Raw genomic sequence first — 20,627 nt, 5'->3', positions numbered from 1 at the left:
CTCTTAGCTGTTAGTTTTTATGAAAAATTACAAACAAAATGTTTTAGAGGCACACAATTCAATTATTGTACCAATCCAAGGTTTGAAAATGAATTGATGGTGATGATGAACAGCATTTGTATAGTGCCATTTATCTGTAAAAAACATTCAAAGGCGCCGCCTCCCTATTATGTCACAAAGGTGCTGGAAAAGATGGATCTTTAGTAAGGATTTGAAGGTCTAAATGTTGATACAATTACGAAGTTGGATTGGTTGCATAACTAACTCTACTTTCACAAGATTTCTATTACATATACCTGCATGAATTTTTGTTCGCTGCAATCAATTTTGTAATATTTATCATTTCTTTTTCCTTTGACAGTCCGATTCTGATGATGAACAGGATGAAAGAGAGAGGGAAAGGGAGAGAGAGCGTGAAAGAGAGAGGGAGAGGGAACGAGAACGTGAGAGAGAAAGGGAAAGAGAGAGAGAAAGGGAGAGAGAAAGAGAGAGAGACAGTCACAAACGCTCTAAGAAGAAGAAACGTTCAAAGACACCATCGGATTCATCTGGTCATGAATCAGGTAGGACTTAAGGTTTTTTTTGCTAATATGAATATAATTATGTTTTTACCTCAAAGTAAAATAATTTTACATGTACAATTGATTGCAATTTAACAGGTTTAATTGAATTCACAATTCTTTGAACTGAAATGTATTTTTAATTAAAGGAAGGGTAGGCATTTTCACAAGCAGAACTTTTGTCTTGCCTGCATAGGAGAGCGAAACTATAGTTGCCGCATTTCTGATGGTGCCAGTGGACCCATAACATCAGCGTTCATTCATGTGAATGATATACTGGTACATAAGTTTCAAAGAATAAACTCTATTTTGTTTCATTTCATCCATTAGATCATAGTAAGAGCAAATCATCCAAGAGGCACAAGAAGAAAACCAAGAAGAAGTGCAGGAGAACGGTGAGCACTGTGTTGAAAGAATACAAAATTGCGTTTGGCAGTTGTTTAAATGTTTGGGTGGTTATGGTGATGATGGTGATGACTGTGATGATGGTTATGATGATGATGATGACGACGATGATGATGATGATGATGATGATGATAATGGTGATAGTGGTGGTGGTGGTGGTAGTGATGAATGCAATGATGATGATGTAAATGAGGAGGATGGCAAAGATGATTTCAAAACACTATCATAAGAGGTTTATTGTGATGATGATGACAATGATGATAATGATTATAATTGTTTGAATTTCTCATATTGTTACTGTAGCCTGCATCTGATTCTGGTACGGATGAGAAGGAAAGCGGTGAGATATCAGTTCCTCACAAGCCAAGCAAGTCAGCAACACCATCCATGTCTACAGAAACACCCAAGAAAGAAAAGGTAGGGGAAGCATGTTAATCTCTGTACCTCTCTCTCTATCTCCCATCTCCTCTCTTAGGGTGTGTTTATGCTTCCAATGCGAGGACAGAATCAGCGTTTTTTCAAACGTCGATCGTAAATGTGGTTCTTGGAGTGCTGTTTATTCTTAACTTTTCAGAGGCAAAATCACGATCTCCAGCTGGCTTAGCATCGTAATTTTCACTGAGCAGGAAAGCGAGGTCAAATTGGGTGCACCTTTTTTGAAAGTTTTTTTTCCGAGTGTTGTTATTATGTGGAGATAACATGCGACTGTATTTGCCTGCGGATTTTCATCTCACCGGAAGCATGTACCAAATGACGCCATTTAAACACGTTTACGATCGCGGTTCTGTGTATACTTCCCCAGAAAGCCTGATTCTGGTCAAACGACGTTTACAAACGCACCTTTTTGTGAGTTTACGATCGGCGTTTTGAAACGTCGTTTAAATGAAAGTAAGCATGGATGCAACCGTGTTTTGGACTAATCATGTATGGAAACGCTGATTCTGGCCTGAAAAGTGGAAGCATAAACATCGCCTCATTTTATCATTATCTCAAGATAAGAGGATAGGGAATCAGGCCCTCTATGTTAGCTTTGGGAAAGAGTGCCTTCATAACCTCAATGTCCAATATCAGAGATGCCAACCCTCCCGATTTCATCGGGAGGCTCCCGAAAATTCATCCCAACTCCCGCCCTTACGATTACCATCCTTATCCTCCCGAAATTACGATTTTTTTGCATTGATCAAATTGGATTGGAAGGACATGTATCGTCTGCTAACTTTAGCATGTAGTAACTCCATTACGTTCGCTGCTACTAAATTCTGTGTGAAAAGTAGACAAATAAGGAGCAGCGAAAAGCTGGTGCATGTAATATGCCCAACGGGAATCCACTGTGCACCAGGCCGGTAGGCCCGGCTAGCTTCGCGAGGCGTGTGCACTCGCGGCCACTGGATTTGTCGAGTCGTGAGGTGGAATATCGGTGTGTGATTTCGGCGTATTGATATTGACACGAAATGGCGGAAAATCAACAAAAGAAGACCAAGACATGGTCTCAGAAGTATAAGACTGAATACAGTCTCCAGTACCTGTGTGTTCAGAAGTCGGAAAGAGGAATTTACCATGCATTTTGCGCAATTTGCAGCGTGGACATTTCAGTTTATAGCAGGGAGGTCGTGATGATTATTCGGAAGCACTTTCGTTCAGGAGAAAACGGCATAGCCCTACGGACATTGCGATGACAAGATCTTCGAGCTCCACTAGTACCCTGTTGTCTTTATTTCACCAAGCAAAGGACCAGCGCTGAGCATTTCTTTAATGGATTTATAGTGGAATATAACCTGCCTATAGCCGATAGTGATAATTCATCCTTATTGTTGTTGAACAGGTACTTCTTTTGTCCCCTCATTTTTTAATTTACAATGTGAAACTCATATTTGATATTTTTAATGTTAAAAAAGTGGGAACAATGTTCATTTCAAAACATGTGAAATGCCCCAAAATAAGGGTCAGATTGCACCAGAGAGCATCTAGAAACCCAGAGCTTCCAGGGCCCTAAGGCGGGCCCTCGACCCCGGCCGCAAGGGTCGAGCGCTACGCGCTCGAGATGTGCGCTATGCGCACATAATTTGGTGGCGGTTGCAAATCCTCCCTAATTCTGATTTCCAAAAGTTGGCATCTCTGCAATATGGATTTCATGTTCCCCCCCCATTTTTTTTTGGGGGGGGTAAATCCATGCTATCGTATTCCTCTCGCTTTATGCCTGTTCTCTCCCCCCCTGCCCTCTGAAGCCTCTCTTATATTCCAGTCCTATACATTTTAACCAATATTGTGAGCCATTGCATAATCCATGAATAAACTGTAAACAAATTGTCTGCATTACTCCTATGTGTTTAAGATCGCATGCTCGATCGGTAATGAAAATCATATGTCAGAAAAAATTGGAACCAGTGTGATTTGAACCTGCTCGCCGGGCAGCGACTCAACCACCAGGCTATTCTGGTTCACAGTGAACTGGAATACAAATACCAGAGATCCTCTCTTTTCTGACTCATTAATATGCAAATGCAGTCTGCCGTGGACAATAGATAGTAAATAAAGAAAGAGGCTTTAATAGGAGAAATTATGATTTGTAAACAAATTTTCAGCATTACTCCTATGTGTTTAACATCGCATGCTCGATCTGTAACGAAAATCATAAGTTATAAAAAAATTGGAACCAGTGGGATTCGAACCTACCATCTAATGAATAAACATTAAATATTATGTGCTTAATTTGTTCAAAATTGTAATTCTTCATGTGTTCTTGTTTCTCTATCTCCCTTTCTCCTTATTTTTCTGTGACGAAATCTGTCTATAACCCCCCCCCCCTCTCTTTCTATCTTTCTCTTGTAATATGCAGACTGGCTGGGACACCTCTGACAGTGAATTAAGCGAGGGAGAGTTGGAAAGACGGAGAAGAGCATTACTAGAACAACTGGCTGAGAATCATTGATGATACAGCGTCTATTCAATCTTTATTCCTTTTTTTTTTAAAGAAGTTGTGAAGGTTCAGGAGAGCTAATTAGATATGCTCAAAACTTTGATTTTAAGATTTTGGTTTCTTAATATTTTTTGTATAGCAAGGATCATGCTTTTGTTGAGGTTCAAGTGGAGACAGATGGTCAATCATTCACTCAATTTGTTTTTCGTTCTAAAAACATTCCAATAAATGGATCTATTCACATACTGAATATACCAATTTTCATTTTACCTCGATTGTCGTGCAGGCTATATGAAATTATAGGAATGAATACCATGATCAACATTATTAGAGTGTTAATAATAGAGACAATGTCACTAAACGCTTGATAAACTATATATCATTACCTTACACTGCTGATTCTGGCTTCGTCAAACGATGTATCCACTTTCTCCTCTCCTGGGTCCTGTAACACAAAGGTTAACAATTAATTGTGCGCTTGATTTTCACGATTGATTGTGTGTTGTAGTCAATGGATTCAATCGTAGAAAAATGTTTCTACGATCATTACTATTAAGCTTTGTGTTACGGGCGCCTGGAGGAGCATTCAATCAAGACTTATGAATCTCAAAACCCTGCTGCATATGGCCTAATAAATGCTATGCTTGTCCTTGTGTAAATTTTGATCTTTTCTGCTTCTAATCTGTTCATTTCATGTGGAGGAGAAAATGAAATGATTCTGAATTTTGTAAATAAATTTGTATTACAGCCAAATACCTGTATATCTTGGTTGGTTTGTTGTGTTAACAAAGTCTTCTATTAAAGAGTTTAGCATATAATAGAATTGTTTTACCCAGTATGTGCAGGAGCCCATTACAGGAAGGGGATACTTGTCCCAAATACACTCTTAATCAGATGAAGATAAAGATATGCTCTGTCTGGCCCTCATATAAAACAATCATATGCCATCCTTTAACACTCTTTATGTAAGTTGACTTTGCTTGCACACACCTTGCACATCAAAAATTACAAAAAATAATGGTGAAAATTATGAATATATATAAACACTGTAAAATTTTTAGATGAAATGACATCCTTAACTTTAACATAGGAAGATGATGAGATGGATACTAAAAGTGAAAAATCTTATGAGAAATGTCAGTTTTAAATCATTTCATAAGAATGGGGAGATTAAAAAAGGTACTGATAAAATGTTAAAGAAATAAGTTTTTAATTATTTACAAAAGGGGATTTTGGGGAAATTATTAAATTAAAAGTGGAAAGGAAATGAGAGAGGTACAAATGCCAAATTAGTCCAAAATGTATCATTTTGCTACTTATTAATTTTGGGCTCTCTTGCAATACTCACTTGTAGTTTTTAAAGAGGGTGTGCCGTTCAAAAAAATTAACTGCTCTGTTGCCTCGACTCTACTGATAAAAATGAGTCTTGCTAAGCACTGCATGAGTTATCTTGGGTAATTGAAAAGGTTTGTTAACTTTTTTATTTTTTCCGTCTGACTGGAATTATTAAACATGCATCGTCTTCATGACAAAATTATTCCATGACAAAACATGAGTTGTATTAAATCACAAGTAGAACAATTGATGTCAAATTTGTCATGGCATATATATTTACATGAACAAATACAGATTTGATTCAATATGTCAACTTATGATGAAATATCAATTTATTCAAACATTTCAAAAATATATTGAAAAGTTAAAACCATATTACCTAACACTTTTATACAAACATCATGAACGGAGAAGGTATGTGTAGTATCGGGTGTGTGTGGGTATGTTTATTTGTCTTGGACAAGAGGGTGCGTATGAATGTGTGTTGTTAAAGTGTGGGTGTCCGGTATATGACAATGTGTCTTAAAGAATATGTGTGTGTGAGAGTTTTATGATGTGTGGCTGAAGAGCTGTAGGCCTCTGTGTGTGTGTTTAAGTGTGGTTGTTTAAGTGTGGTTGCGAGATAGTTCACATTATGTAAAAGGATGTGTGTGTTATGTATGATAAAGTTACATGGTGTGTGGGTGAGTATCTATGCCTACTTTGTGAGGGTGTGGGTATGTGTACATGTGTTAGCAAGTATAGGTGTGATGAAAATGTGCAAATGGATGTGTATGTAATAGAGATATGGTTTGTTGGCGAGTAGCTATTGGCCTACAGTGTAGGAGGGTTTTTTGTGTGTTGTGGGCAAGATGAAAAACTAATAAGAAGGAAAAATGGGCATTTGACAGGTGTTAGACCAAAACGAAACTGGTGTTGCTTAACACTTCTCTAGTGTGGACATATTCCGGGCTGGTGTTAAATCAACACCGGACTGTTCGCAGTGTAGTAGGAGAAGGGTATCTCCAATGAATGAAAAAGTTCCTCAACCTTGCAAAACCATACTAAAGTCATTGGCCCTATACGGCGCCCCGCGGCGTCTCAAAAGACTCGAATATTTACAACTCATGTTGCTTTCACATGGAATATGAAGATAGCAAGATATGACTCAAAGCTACCTTCACATGCTGGAAATATTACTCAAAGATATTTTTAATGAATAAAAATACATAGATTTAAATGTCATTTAAAACACAAAATAGAATTTTATAAACACACACATTGAAGCGATGGTAGCAAGGAGGGGCATGATATAATCGTGAGAGCCAGTAAAATAAATTAGATTTAAGAAAGAGGTATTTCCAAATATAAAAGGCATAATTATCATTGTTTTTTTAATTATAGTTATATATGATAAAAGTTGAATGTACTCATGGTCAGCATTGTAGTTATGCAGAAGTACAATGCAAAAACTCCGGTTTTCATTTAACACCAGCCCGGATGTCCATCCCAGAGAAGTATATTGAAACAACACCAGTTTGGAATCAAACCGATCATGTTTATTACTTATTAATGTTGTATAAACACCTTTCTGGTGCTAGATCAAAACGAAACTTGTGTTGTTTAACACTTCTCTGGTGTGGACATAAGATTCCTGGCTGGTGTTAAATCAACACCGGAGTTTTTGCAGTGTTTCTCCAATTAATGAAAAAGGTTGTTCAACCTTGCAAAACCATACTAAAGTCATTGGCCCTATACTGCGCGCCGCGGCGTCTCAAAAGACTCGAATATTTACAACTCATGTTGCTTTCACATGGAATATGAAGATAACAAGATATGACTCAAAGTTACCTTCATATGATCGAAATATTACTCAATTATATTTTTTCTCTTTTATAATTAATTTTGAAAAGTTTATGCGCATATGTAATGATTCATCCCTTAGGTTATTCCGGAAAAAGCCAGAAGTGAGATCTGTTCTAGTAAAACGCATTTAAGACCTTTAAAAAAAATTCCTGAAATAAACTAAACGCAAATTTAAACCATTCGTTTCCATTGTAATGTTTAAAAAGAAAAGCATATAGAAAATCATTGTTACAGCGAAGAATAGAATTGACCTTCAATATCATACAGAACAAAATTGACCTTCAATATCATACAGAACAAAATTTCTTGAAATAAATTCCCAAAATTCTATTTTCTCTGATAATTGAGAGTGATTCTATTTTTAATAACAATAATAATAATATTTGTAAGGCGCTCAATACGGGGATTAATGATCAGTCACTTGATCTTCTATAAGAGGAATAAATAGGAGGAATAATTCCTTTAAAAATCCATTATCAAATTTAGATTACGTGATAAACAGGTAAGCTGCGATGAAGTCATACATTTTCACAACTCTTATTTTTACCATTTTCATCAAAGCGTCATCGAAACAAATGTATGCAATCATTCGAAATTGTTATATTAGTGTCATAATAGTTCATTTGAACCTGAAATAAAAAGACACTTTTCATTCACATTTTCAGAATATTCCAAAATCGAATCCTGGATCATAATCGTAAGATGTGAGGATGCCTTAATGTAAAAGTTCTTCAAACTTTCGTATTCCTATCTGCCTGAAATTCACTGCCCAAGTCATTGGCCCCTACCACGGAGTGTCTCCATCTTAAACAAAATGGACTGGAGTGTTTGCACCTCATGGCGATTTCACATGGAATATGAACGCGAAAACAAATATGGCGGTACAACCCAATGTCACCTTCAAAGATGAAATATGACTTTATCGCCTTATCCTACTAACCCTTTCAATACTATATTGGATTTAACCGTCCTTAATATCATTTTGAAATTGCACCATCTATCTTCAGTTCTACCAAACTCAAGCCATTTTAAATTCGGGTTCTAACTGTATATATTTTCTTGACATTTAAATTCCTGGTCATATTATTTTTTAGCTTTTGTCGAAATCTGTCCTACTAGGGCAGTGCCGTATGGAGCAAACGCCCTTAGGACTTTTCATGTGAAGAGAAAAAAAGAGGAACAAGAAAACCAAAAAAAATGGAAATGAAGAAGAAAAAAGACAGGTCAGTGTCCAGTAATAAATATAAAACCCATTTCACAAATATCACTCAGTTGAGAAAGATTTGATATCTACATCCTTTATACATAGGCTAGACGCCATTTATTAATACCTTCCATATCTGGGGGGGGCAGTCAAATGTAGTGTTGTACATACGCGTGGACAAATTATATCCAAACACCCCCTAAACGAGAACCCTAAACATGTTTGGCTAGTCTTAAAAAAAGCTTTGGAAAAAAACACATAAATACATTTGACCCTGCGATTGACTATTGACCAGTCTTTCAAAGCTACCCCCCCCCCCCCCTTAAAAAACGGTGTTTTATACCCTTAACGAGTGCACGCGCGGCCCGCGTCCAAAACTGATTTTTGATTGGTTGCCCCATCTGCAGACATTGAAGGGGGTTTTTTTTTATTCCATCCAAAGTGTTGAAGAAAATTGGTATCCTATTGGTTAAATATCCTGAATATACTTTGATCGGCTCGTAATCATCTTTTTACCAAGCACTTTATTTTTTAAAAGGAGAGTTTAGTAATTTTTCTGCTTTGTTGGCATCAAGATAAGACGGTTGCTGACGTCATGGTGTAAAGTCTCTGTTGCTAGCTCAGGAAAGACCACAGATGGTTTCTTTTCAAGAACCATAAATAGGGCATCCACCCCCGAGAGGAATCATCTCGTCTTCGCTGACTTCAAAGAAGAGACACTGAAGCAAACCACTCGCAATCGGTAAGTAGGAATCTTTCAGTTAATCATTTTCTCATCGACAGGCTTATACCGATACCGACAGCCCAGGCGACCAGCAGCAAAAGGGGCCGACCCGATGTCGACCCAAGGCCGGCCGGCTAACTGTTCAAGCCATCAGATGACACCCATCGACCGACAGCCTACAAGAGAGACACCTGACATCGTCATGTTATTATAAAGCTGTTCGTAAGTTAAGCTTGACTTATGAAAGACCGATGACCTTCTCTCTTTTTGTAAATGATATAAGAAATTTTCATTGGTGTTGATTTAGCTCACAAGATGGGATCACCATTCGCTCTTAACACTGGCATGTACTGATGTGAATAGCAGTATCAATTCGGTGCACTGTTTGCACCCCTTCCAAAATTTGACGCCAGGGTTAGCGTTAAGAATGTCCCCTTTCCAAAACAGTAGTTCACTTCAGTTTTTAGATAAATTCTACATCCTTCAAGGGGAACGACCCCCACCCAACCTCACTTTTCCTCTTTTTTTTAATCGCCTTTCACCTCCCTAATTCCCATCCCATCCCGAAAAATAACAAGATAGCTCCATGCATGGTTTAGTAATATTGTTGGGGCGGGTAAATACACTTCAAAAGATAAGTGGTACAATTCACAAACATGTCGCCAATATCTTATAGAACAAACTCCCTCAAAATAGACATCACGCTTGATTTTGCTTAAATAATCTTGTAGTTCTTATACCATTACTATATGGTCGTGATATTCAAAGTATTATGTTTGATATATTTTTCTCTTTTGTTATCATGATACCGACAATTTTTATTTCCTTTTCAACTGATTTTTCGTCACGATAATGATACAATCGTTACAACTAAAACAATAGATATTTTTACCAGTTGCATTAAGTACATATGTTGGTTACTTATCTTAAAAGCATATAAGTGGCAACAATTTTTTGTGTCTTTACATAGTTATCGTCAAACATGTCTATAGTTTGTTTTATGACGTTGAACATTGTCTTTGTCCACATGAAGAATTTGTTTCACTTTGATTGCATCTTTTTAATGAAATGAAGAATATTCTTAATCAAAACCTTTTCATTGCAGACATCATGCGTGCCTTTCTAGTTCTGGTCATCGTTGCTGCGGCCAATGCCGCGAACCTACTGAGAGTACAGGATAGTATTCCTGGTCAGTACATCGTCAAGATCAAGGTAAAACTAATACAATGTATTATAAAGTTAATATTGAGTATCATTTTTTTCTACGAACGGACCATTTAGAATATTTCCTTGAACACGCAACGTTAATTATGTAACTTCGGATCGAGGATGGATGTCCGGACATTTAAGAAATATTGATCCTCCTGCTTTAGATTTCAGTCATTTCACAATGTTGTTAAATGGATAGGGTGGATCCAAAGCTTCGGCCAACCCAAATTCAAAGGGTTACTAATATGGCGTGATTCCTTTTGCATTGGGCTTGCCTCACAGAGTATTATGTGTCATGTTGGTAACCCATTAGAGTGTCAGAACTCTCGCTCCATTATAGTTTTCGCATTTTCTACACAAAGCATCTATTCCTTTGAAAATGCAATTAAAATTACATGGGAGAGCTGACAGTTGAAAGTTGTTGGACTATCCGAAGATTTGCATCGGACGAACCATTGTGAATATGTCGTTGTCCTGAGTCAAGAGATTCCGATGCTGTACCCGGTCCACCAACTTTCGACAAAATAACCTCGATCTCAGCTCTCCATTGTGATTTGACTTGCCCATTTTCAAAGGAATTGGTGCGTACGTTGTAGAGAGTGACCGTGTGGATCGGTGTTAGAGCACTCTATCTTAACGAGGGGACGAACATCGTGTTGATCCACGGACGAGTCACACGAAAGACTTTTTTTAATGGGACTTTGTCTTCTTGGCATGCGATTATTTACCCAGGGTAGCCACTTTAGCTCTCATGAACTGTTCTCCCAGCTGGCCCTGCATAACATACCCTTCTCCATTAAAAAACATCGAGCTCCTTGAACATGGGTAAGGCAGAAGATCCCATTCATTTTCTATTTTTTAGTCTTTGGTATATGACTCGGTCAAGGATCGCACCCACAACCTCCCTTTCATTAGGCGGGCGCTCTACCACTGAGCCACTCTTTGACGCTTTAGATTGGAGAAGGGTATCAAGTGCCTCTGGGAGAAGAACCGTTAAGGAGTGCAAGTGGCTCCTATATGGTTTAATAAGATTCACTATAATTCATCATGGTATTCATGATATTGGCGATGTCAAATCGATAATACGCTTTTGAAGTATAGTCTGATATTTTATTTCAAATGGGTTCAAATGATTCACTCTTGTGATGTGTCTGCTATCTGTGATATTCCATTGGGCCCTTACAAACCTGGAGGGTGTTTCATAAAGCTGTTCGTAAGTCAATTAGCGAATTTAAGAACGACTGGTACTGGTGAACCTTTATTCTTACGAGCTAAACCAATGAACATTTAATGGTGAATATAATTCACCATAACAAAGGATCACCAGTGGTTCTTTAAGCGTCACTTTTGACTTACTAACAGCTTTATGAAACGCCCCCTACCCAGACATACATCAACTGAGTAAATATTTTCTTCATTTTGTTTTTAATGTAGTCTGATTTCGACGTTGAATCCGTTCTGCCCACCGTGCGTCTTGCCGGCGGTAATATTCGACGTATTTTCAAATCGGCTCTTCGTGGCTTCTCCGCAGAACTCTCTGATGAAGTACTGAACGTTGTAAGTACAATCATGATTCCTCTTTTAGTATTTATTTATTTATTCATGTATTCATTTATTTATTTATTCATTCATTCCTTCGTTTGTTTGTTTATTTATTTGTATGTTTGTTTTCTTGGTAAGTTTTCTTTGAAAAGTCAGGGTTGTCCCGTTCAAGCCAATTGACTTGCTTTTTAAGGTAGCCGTGTCAAATCATGACATAATAACAGAAATTAAAACAGCGATTGAAAATAATGAAAAAGGTTTTCATAGAACAAACGGGTCACATATGAAATCAGTATGAAACATGGAAAATAATATATTAACACAAAGATAGGGCGTAATTGACAAAAACCATTAAGCCTACAAGTAACGAAAAATGGGGGGGGGGGCATGAAGAGACAGTGATCATTTGGATGGTTAAGAGGGACTTTGTTCAAGGGGTCTGGTATTGTCTAAGGCGTCTTTGAAGATTTGGAAAGATTTTCAAAGTTTCTATAAGAAAATTCTGGATAATGATCGAATATGATAACGTCCCGATGAAAGAGCGTTGATCGGGGACCGTTTCATGAAAGTTTTGAGCATTGACAACCTTTCTCCGACAGTTACCGTAGTAACAGCCAGAGTCCAGTGCCTCTCAGCCAATCGAAACCAAAGATTCCACTTGAATTGTCAGTGTTTCATGAAACACCCGGCAATGGTGGTTTAAAGAAGCTGCTTATAAAGTAGTCGTTCGCGAAGTCGTTAGTACCCGCTTTAAACGCATATACCTTATCCCCTATTGTAAAGTTGCCTACTTTGGCCTGAATGGAAAAACCTCTTATCGTGTATAAACTTAATGAATCTTTTAATCGATTTCCATAGGTGCTTAACCTGCCCGCTGTTGAATATGTTGAAGAGAATGCTATTGCCCGCCCTCAAACCGTGCCGTCATGGGGTCTCGATCGTATTGACCAAAGAGATCTTCCACTAGATGACACCTTTCAACCTCACCTTGGTAAGAAGTGAATCTCGCTCTTTAAAAAATATGGCTCAATATTTTTGGATATCCTCAATCGTATGAAGCCTTCTTTCATTAAGCTTAACTAGCTGGTTTATTTTCGTTATTATCTACATTATTTCCAGCCAAATACCGATTCAACTTGATGTCTTTAAGGTTTAATCAAAGGAATGGGACTTAGGGATTTTGTTTTTGAGAAATTTAAGAAATATCAACTTCTGACGTCACATGCGAATGGTTTGTTACGTGGTAAAAATGCAATGTCTTCAAATAGAAATCACAAATGATTTGCAGTCGATTAATCTTAAACAATAAACTGAGGATCGTATCATAGTAATTATGCCCTTTATTCCCTATTTGAAAAAAATGACTTTATAGGGGTAACATGGAGTAGCTGGTCACACGTGACGTCACAAAATGAAAACTTAAAACCCATTCCTTCATTATAGATTGATGCAATTCCGTATAACCTTCATTAACTATGTTTGATTTAATACCCATCGACAGTCATTATAACAAAACCAACTCCAGAGCGATCAAAGTTATTTCTATAATGTCATTCCACGTTCGGTTATTAATTTTGTTGGTGTGACAATTTTTCTCGTTATTAATATCCTTTTTTCATTGCTTATCGTTATTTTTGTTTCAACTTACTTTCATCATTTTTTCGATGGAAATCGTCGGTGACACCATTTCAATAACGAAGAACAGGAATCATTCTATGTTCTCGACACAACCTTTAGGTCTCTGGTGTTGAGAACCCCATTCAATCTGGTAGGGTTATTTACACCACAAAGAACCCCGTAGGTTGTATAAAGGGCTCGTTGTTGAACAAAAATGGTTCTGAAGGACTGTTTTAACGTTCCAAACTTATAACGAAAGGTTCTAAAATTTCTTAGCGTTTCATTGAAATTCCCATAATCATGATAATTCTCTCGTATAATCAGCTACTGGAACTGCTCTGGTCCACATGTACGTGATTGATACTGGTATCCAAGAAAATCACGACGAATTCACCAACCGTCTACATATTGAAAACCCTCTTCAGCTCACGAACCCAAGTGTGAGTATCTCTTCTATTCCTCATGTCATAAGTCCACATGACCTTTGTAGCCTATAGGGCTTCCCAACTTCTTTACGTCTCAATAGCAAGTTTTCAATCCGCAAAACAAGACGGATTCAAGATCTTAGTAAATGTATTGAAAAGTGACCATCAATGACAAAGAACTGGGGGCCGTTGCAGAAAGAGTTGCGCTCAAACGCAAGCCATAGAGATGTACATCTCTATGACGCAAGCCAAAAAATCAATCGCAAGTCCCAAATGCGCGCTTTTGATTGGTTGAAAATCAAGTTGCGCATGATTTTTAGAGTTGCGATTGATTGCAACTCTTTCTGCAATGGGTCCCTGATGGGAGTTCTTGGTCGAAATTGTGAACCGGAGCAGCAGTTTCGTCCAAAGTTTCGTAGCTGACGGCCTGACGCAATATTGCAAACATATCGTGAGTCCAAGATTCCAGTATGAAACTTTTGTTTTGATTTACCAATTTTCGACAAAGATTTCTTGGCTGTTATTTGCCGTAGAGGGCATTTGACAATCGTGTGTCGTGGAGCCAAACAAAAAAAATCCACACTCTGAATTCCAAGGATTTAAAATAAATTCAGATCGGCTGTGAATAGTGACCAGCCGAATGTTAGATCAAGATTCAAATCATTGTAGGATTTAACCATAAAGCTAAAAAAAATGAATTTAAATCTTTTGAGATTTAAATGTTAAAAATCCTAAAGATTAAAAATAAATCCCAAATATTGTCGGCTATATATTCCGCGCACCACCCCTTGAATCTTCGAGATTCAAAGAAGACATAAAACGATCACAAACTTTGAGATGGGCTGTTTCTGGCCGTAATACTGTTTTCAAGTGTATGACGTTGACGTATACAATATACCCCATTCATTTATATAAGAAAAGCTTATGAAATTGGTTACATATCATTATTACTATTGTTATTATCATCGTCATCATCATCATTAAACCGCTAATGCTTTGTTTTGTTGTTTAAAGGATTGTAACGGACACGGCACTTACTGTGCTGGGATCGCATCTGGTACCAATTATGGAGTTGCTCCTGAAGCGCATCTCTGCAGTGTCAAGGTTACAGATTGCACGGGATATGCAACAATCGATAATATTATTGTTGGTAAGTGGAAGCGTCGTGGTGAAGCGGTTCAGACTATCGCCTTGTAATCAGGGGGTCGTGTGTTCGAATCCCACCACAGGCTAGTGTCATTTGGCAAGGCTTAAATTATCCACACTTTGCCACTCTCGACCCAGGCGTTAAATGGGCACTTGGTAGGATGCGAAAGCCTTTGTAGTACAACTAGCAACCGAGTCCTTGAACTCTTGTTTGAACGCTCCACATGCAGGGCACAGGGAGTGGAGCATATGCATACATTGTGTGCGGGCATGTCAGGATCCGATGACCGGGGTAATAATAATTGAAATGTAATGCGCTTAGAAACTCTCAAGCACTACATAAATGCAATTATTAATATCATCCTTACTATTATCATTATTATTATTAATTAACATTTTTATTATATTCAGTGTAAAAACATTTACAAAAACTTAGAAAGCATGTTAGGAGAATCCTCAACAAATTTAATTTTGAATGAATTTTGCGTTGGACCACGTCCGGGAGACTCCAATTAGCTTCTTAAAACTTTTTTTTTCTTTGCAATACTTTTAGAATAGCCACTTTTCGACTTCGGTGGCAACCTACATTTTTTTCGTGGGAAAATCTTAAGAGTCACCTCCATTATAGCTCGAATGTTTGAAAATAATCCTAAGATATATAGGCCTATGATTTATAGGAATGACTCCCGACTCTTCAAGTTCCTCCTCAACCACCCTGGTGAGGCGGTATGTATTCCGTCAAATTTTCTGGCAGAAAAACCCATAATTTTTATGTTTGGTTTAACCCCCCCCCCCTTTCATTTGTGGTTGAAGACCTTTTTTCTTCTCTTTCTTTGTTTGTTAATTTTTTTAGCGGACGAAATATCATCCGAAAAATTTGCCCCTCCCCTTTTTGAAAATCTTTGATCCGCCCCTGACTCTGCCAATAAGTTGTTTAAACTTTCAAACAATTATTCAAACATTTTTGAAATTATTTAAATGTTTTATAACTTACTTACATATCTAAACAAATTGTTCAAAATTTTAAAAAAGTTGTTTGATACATTAAACAACTCGTGTAAAATTTTAAACATGGTGTTTAACACATTTAACAATTGCTTAAAACTATAAAAAATTAGTTGTTACAGTGACGAGCTTAAACAACGTGCTTTTATTCTTTTTTACATTTTTTAAATTGTAGTTCTGCACTCAAGCACTGAGTTATTCATTCCAAGAACATTTCGATCTTTAATCAGCTCTTTTAAAATGATTTTTAAACTCAAAACATTCGAAGATCATTCACTTAGTGTGAAGAATTTGAGAATTTTTGGGTTGATGAAAACGGGGATGGATGGAGATGATCGGCTATATAATGAACAACCAACAACATAAAGAAATTCCGCATGTCCATTGCATTTTAGAGAATTGGTTCAATATGGGTCCTATAATATTATGTTATTTATTTTTCTTCGACAAGCTCTTTCCCATCCCCTCCACCCCTTGCAAGGAAAATTTATTATCACTTCCAATTCGGTACTGTTAAAAAACTGTTAGGTTATAGTAGAACGAATCAAATGGTCTTCACTCCTTTTTTATCCTTTTTTTGGGGGCGAGGTTTCGGTCGCCTCTGTATCATCGCTCCTGCAATAATTCTACATATAGATCTCATAAATATTTGATGTTTCTGTTTTACTAGCTCTCGGATGGATAGTGGATCATGCTGAAAAGCCTGCCTTTGCAATGATGTCCCTTGTTAGCGGCAAAAGCGACTCTTTAGACACCGCTGTCAGCACTTTAGTGTCTAACGGTGTCCAAACCGCGGTCCCAGCCGGGAACTACAACGCTGACGCATGCTATTATTCTCCAGCTGGCGTAACAGGGGTTAGTTTGTATCGTGCATAGGCGCATTGACGCTAAGGAACGTTAATTGACTCAAGCGTTGCTGGCACGCAGAGTAATGATATTTGTACTTTATAAGAACGCCATACTCGGTAAAAAAAAATTATGCAACGCTGTTTACTATATGAACCTTACAGTAATTGTTTAAACAGTTTAAACAAGTGTTTAAATCTTAAGCAACAAAGTTTAATTTTCAATATCTAATCTTCAATAAATTAAATATGATTGTTTAAACGGTTAAACAAACTGTAAGCTTCATATAGTAAACAGCGTTTTTACTGTGTAGACCGGCTAATAATGAATTGCTTTAATATATAGGAATACTTACCATCATTTACCCAATTGCAGACACATTTTTTTGGCAGAATATTGGACACCATGCACCCCCATCCCTTTATGCCAGAGTATTTGTCAACGGTGATCATGTGACCATATTAGAGTCTTTTCAAACGTGTTCAAGTATTTTTTTTCAATCATGAATTATTATGTGAGTAAAATAAATGTTAGCCTTATCCCCTATGGGATATTTCCCCTTGACATTTGATTTAGATTTTTTTTATTCAGGAGAGTGATGTTGGCAGATAAGATCAATTATTTAATCAGTTTATTAATGAATTGATTGATTGATTAATCACAGGTCGTGACCGTCGGAGCTACCGATTCTTCTGATGTCAGGACTTCCACCTCCAACTATGGATCTTGCGTAGATATCTTCGCTCCTGGTGATCAAATCACTTCTGCTTGGTATGACCCAGACAGTACCTCAGCTACACAAACCATGAGTGGCACATCTAGCGCATGCGCTCATGTCACTGGTAAGACAACAAACGGCAAAAACTAATGAAACTAGGGTTTAAAGAAGAAGTTCACCAGCGCCCCCCCCAAAAAAAAAAAAATAAATAAAAATTAAATTGCAGAAAAAAATAGTGGCGAAGGTTTGAGGAAAATCCATCAAAGAATGAAAAAGCTATTAGAATTTTAATCATTTGATTTGTGACGACATCTACGAGCAGCTTCCTACATATTGGGTAAAAAAAAATCAGTGAAATGTCATTTTCTTAGCAGATTGAAAATGGTTTTTATTGTACCTTCAGTATATCATTAATCAAATCATTTCACATGCGCTTCAAAAAAAAAAAGAAAATAAAAAATATCTCATCACGAACCATTAAAAATTAAATTTATGCATTTTGTTTTACATCTGCTTGTTTATAACTTCACAAATCAAAACTTGAAAGTTTCATAACTTTCTTGATATTTCATGGATTTCCCTCCAATAATTTTCTTATTATTTTTCCTGCTATTTTTATTACAAACTTTTCATCAGGGTGAACTCTTTAATTTAAACTCCGGTCGAAAGTTAATTGTGAAAGCTACCTTTTAGAGTACAACTATAATTTGAATTCAATTCGTATCACAAAATTTCTGACAAAATAAAACAATGAATAGTATGAAAAACATCGCTATTCCCGAAAAAACTTTATGTTCCAAAATCTGCTCACAACTACTTTTTGTTTCAAATGCACTATCATCCGATGAGCACTGACCAGCAAAAAAAAACATACACAAAAAAGAGCCTTCCGAATTGCCCCCCCCCCTCTCCTCTTCCTGTACCTCGACCCCCGTGAGGCCCACTTACATTGACGAGTGGATACCATGCGCGACCCCAAAAACACGTAAACAGGATGTCTTTTTCAAGATAGGGCACGTTACGTACGTAACGTGATAAGGGTGTCAAAAACACAAAAATAATGAAAAGGGAATCTATTTCGCTAGGAAAGCAACGTGTTTAGGGTCAAATCAAAATGTTTTATAAAGGATGTCCTTTCTGCCACAATATACTACGCATTTAGAATCCGATTTGCGCGAGATGTGGAAGGTGGGGCCGTACTTAACCAAATGATGTGTAAAGGTAAAACCGACGACCGACGGACCCGTGACAACAATAAAATATTGCTGTACATACTTGTGTAGGGGTTCATTTCAGGGAATACTAGTATCGTTTTGTTTCCAATACTTGTTAAGGGTAGGGTTTCACAGGCCAATACTTGTTAAGGGGTGCATTTTCAGAATATGGAAAATACGTGTTTAGGGTGCTTTTCGAGACCCCATGGTCGCGCATGTTATCCACTCGTCATTGGAAGCGCCCCTTTCACCTACTCTGCCAATAAGTAAATTCTATCTTTATGCGTGTTATCATTCTGTACATAGGCGCATTGGCATTGTATGCCGTAGCAGAGGATCAACAGGAGGGGGATGATGGTCTGAACACAGTCAGTGAACTCCTCAGTGCTGCTTCCGTCGATAAAGTAACCGACCCTGGCACCGGTTCTAATAATCGCTTGCTCTACGTTTAGACCAAACGGCGGTAAGTATATAGGCATTGTAATGTTTGAAACTTTTTAAAAAAATCATTTATGTATTTATTATATAATCAAGAACAAATTACAATATTAAGCAAGGAGTGATCAGAAATATCAAAGAGACAAACACACAATATTTTAGAGCCTTCTGGAAACCGGATTTATTTTTGTACCTTTTATCTCGGGCCTATTACCCATGATATATTGAGATAACACCATCAATAATTGACATCATCAGTCCTGTCCTGGGGCCCGCAACACAAAGCTCAGCATTGATCGTATTTTTTAGCGATTGATTGCATTAACTACATAGAGCTTATGTAAAAATCAAGCCAACGATTAATTGCTAACTTCAGGTCTGTTACGAGAACCTGATTTCGGGTTAAGTCTGGTTACAATGAGAGGTTTTATTTATATATCGCATGTATCATGACGATGTTATCGTAAATTCATTTGTTGTACGATTTTATTGTATTCCACTGATCAAGATGATGTGATGACTGTATTCTGACATTTGAAAATCACCCCAGTGTCAGTAGCATGGGCGGAAATCTATCCCCAAAGGTAGGGGGACCAGGGGCTGGAAATTTGACAAGCCCCCCCCAAAAAAAAATGTAATTTTAACCCCAAAAAATTGACAAGCAACAAGCAAAAAAAATCTTTCAACAAAAATGTAAGGTAATTTAGTCCAAAATACATGTATTATTTGTCAACGGTGTATTTTTTCCATCATAAAAGACGAAAAATAGTAGGGGCATTTGATATTGTGTCCCCTACTCTTTTTGGTAGGGGGACGCGTCCCCCTGCCCCCACCTCTCCTCGGATTTCCGCCCATGGTCAGTAGAAAAATCAAAATAATTGAACTGATCATAAACCGAAGAACACAGTGTCAAAATATTTGTATGCCATGCATTATTTGTTTTATATTTCACCTTTCCGTTTACTTTCAGGTTAAACTTACCACCATACCGAACTATATTTTCATTCAACACAATCAATCCTTGCAGATGAAATTGTCTCTACGATCTTCAGCGCTGCAACCATCTTCTTCTCCATAGAAATGTAATTCTGTTACAAAATTCCAAGTTTTCATAATAATACTTTGTTGCTACTTATTTCGATGTTTTTCATGTAGTTAAATACATGAAATTATGCAATGAAAATATAACTTGATGGCTTATTGTACGCGAGTTTATTTTCATGTACATGACATTAAGACGTTCATAAAAAAGTTGTTTGACGCCATTTCACACGTTCATTGTAATGTGAAATAAAGAACTACCTTTGAGAAATTGTCAACCAAATATCTATTTAATTAGAGACAAAGTGATATTGATAATGACGTAGTTATCTTGAGTTTACAAAATGAAATATAGATTTCGTTTATCAGTTCTGCTGTGCAATTCTGGTAGCGAACGTGTACGGATAAAATAAAGTTTGCTTCAATTCTATTCACA

General features: G+C 37.2%; 2 protein-coding genes across 3 annotated transcripts in view; both read left to right on the top strand.

Annotated features, from left to right (window-relative positions):
* Positions 1-4,643, top strand: part of LOC121426093 (pre-mRNA-processing factor 40 homolog B-like) — a 28,886-nt gene extending 24,243 nt beyond the window's left edge. For both annotated transcript variants that reach the window (XM_041622245.1, XM_041622244.1), the window contains 4 exons: positions 362-563; positions 891-955; positions 1,269-1,382; positions 3,802-4,643. In XM_041622245.1, coding sequence (XP_041478179.1) covers positions 362-563; positions 891-955; positions 1,269-1,382; positions 3,802-3,894 — 474 coding nt within the window. In that variant the 3' untranslated portion in view covers positions 3,895-4,643. The remainder of the gene's footprint in view (positions 1-361; positions 564-890; positions 956-1,268; positions 1,383-3,801) is intronic.
* Positions 4,644-8,858: 4,215 nt separating this feature from the next.
* LOC121426362 (aqualysin-1-like) lies at positions 8,859-20,627 on the top strand. Its single transcript, XM_041622642.1, has 10 exons — positions 8,859-9,008; positions 10,096-10,202; positions 11,634-11,756; positions 12,600-12,732; positions 13,683-13,798; positions 14,798-14,933; positions 16,605-16,789; positions 17,445-17,622; positions 19,019-19,175; positions 20,121-20,627. The coding sequence occupies exons 2-9, from the start codon at positions 10,101-10,103 to the stop codon at positions 19,162-19,164; spliced, it is 1,119 nt and encodes a 372-aa protein (XP_041478576.1). The 5' UTR covers positions 8,859-9,008; positions 10,096-10,100; the 3' UTR covers positions 19,165-19,175; positions 20,121-20,627.

This window comes from Lytechinus variegatus, chromosome 13 (genome assembly GCF_018143015.1).
Source record: "Lytechinus variegatus isolate NC3 chromosome 13, Lvar_3.0, whole genome shotgun sequence".
NCBI lineage: Eukaryota > Metazoa > Echinodermata > Echinoidea > Temnopleuroida > Toxopneustidae > Lytechinus > Lytechinus variegatus.
Note: the sequence above shows the minus strand (reverse complement) of the source record. Positions and strands in the feature narration are given on the sequence as shown.

Bases quoted from the DNA above. Each gene is read 5' to 3' on its own strand.
- LOC121426362 (XM_041622642.1), top strand. From the start codon at position 10,101: ATGCGTGCCTTTCTAGTTCTGGTCATCGTTGCTGCGGCCAATGCCGCG. The intron at 10,203-11,633 runs GTAAAACTAATA...TTTTTAATGTAG, and splicing joins AGTACATCGTCAAGATCAAG to TCTGATTTCGACGTTGAATC. The intron at 13,799-14,797 runs GTGAGTATCTCT...TGTTGTTTAAAG, and splicing joins TTCAGCTCACGAACCCAAGT to GATTGTAACGGACACGGCAC.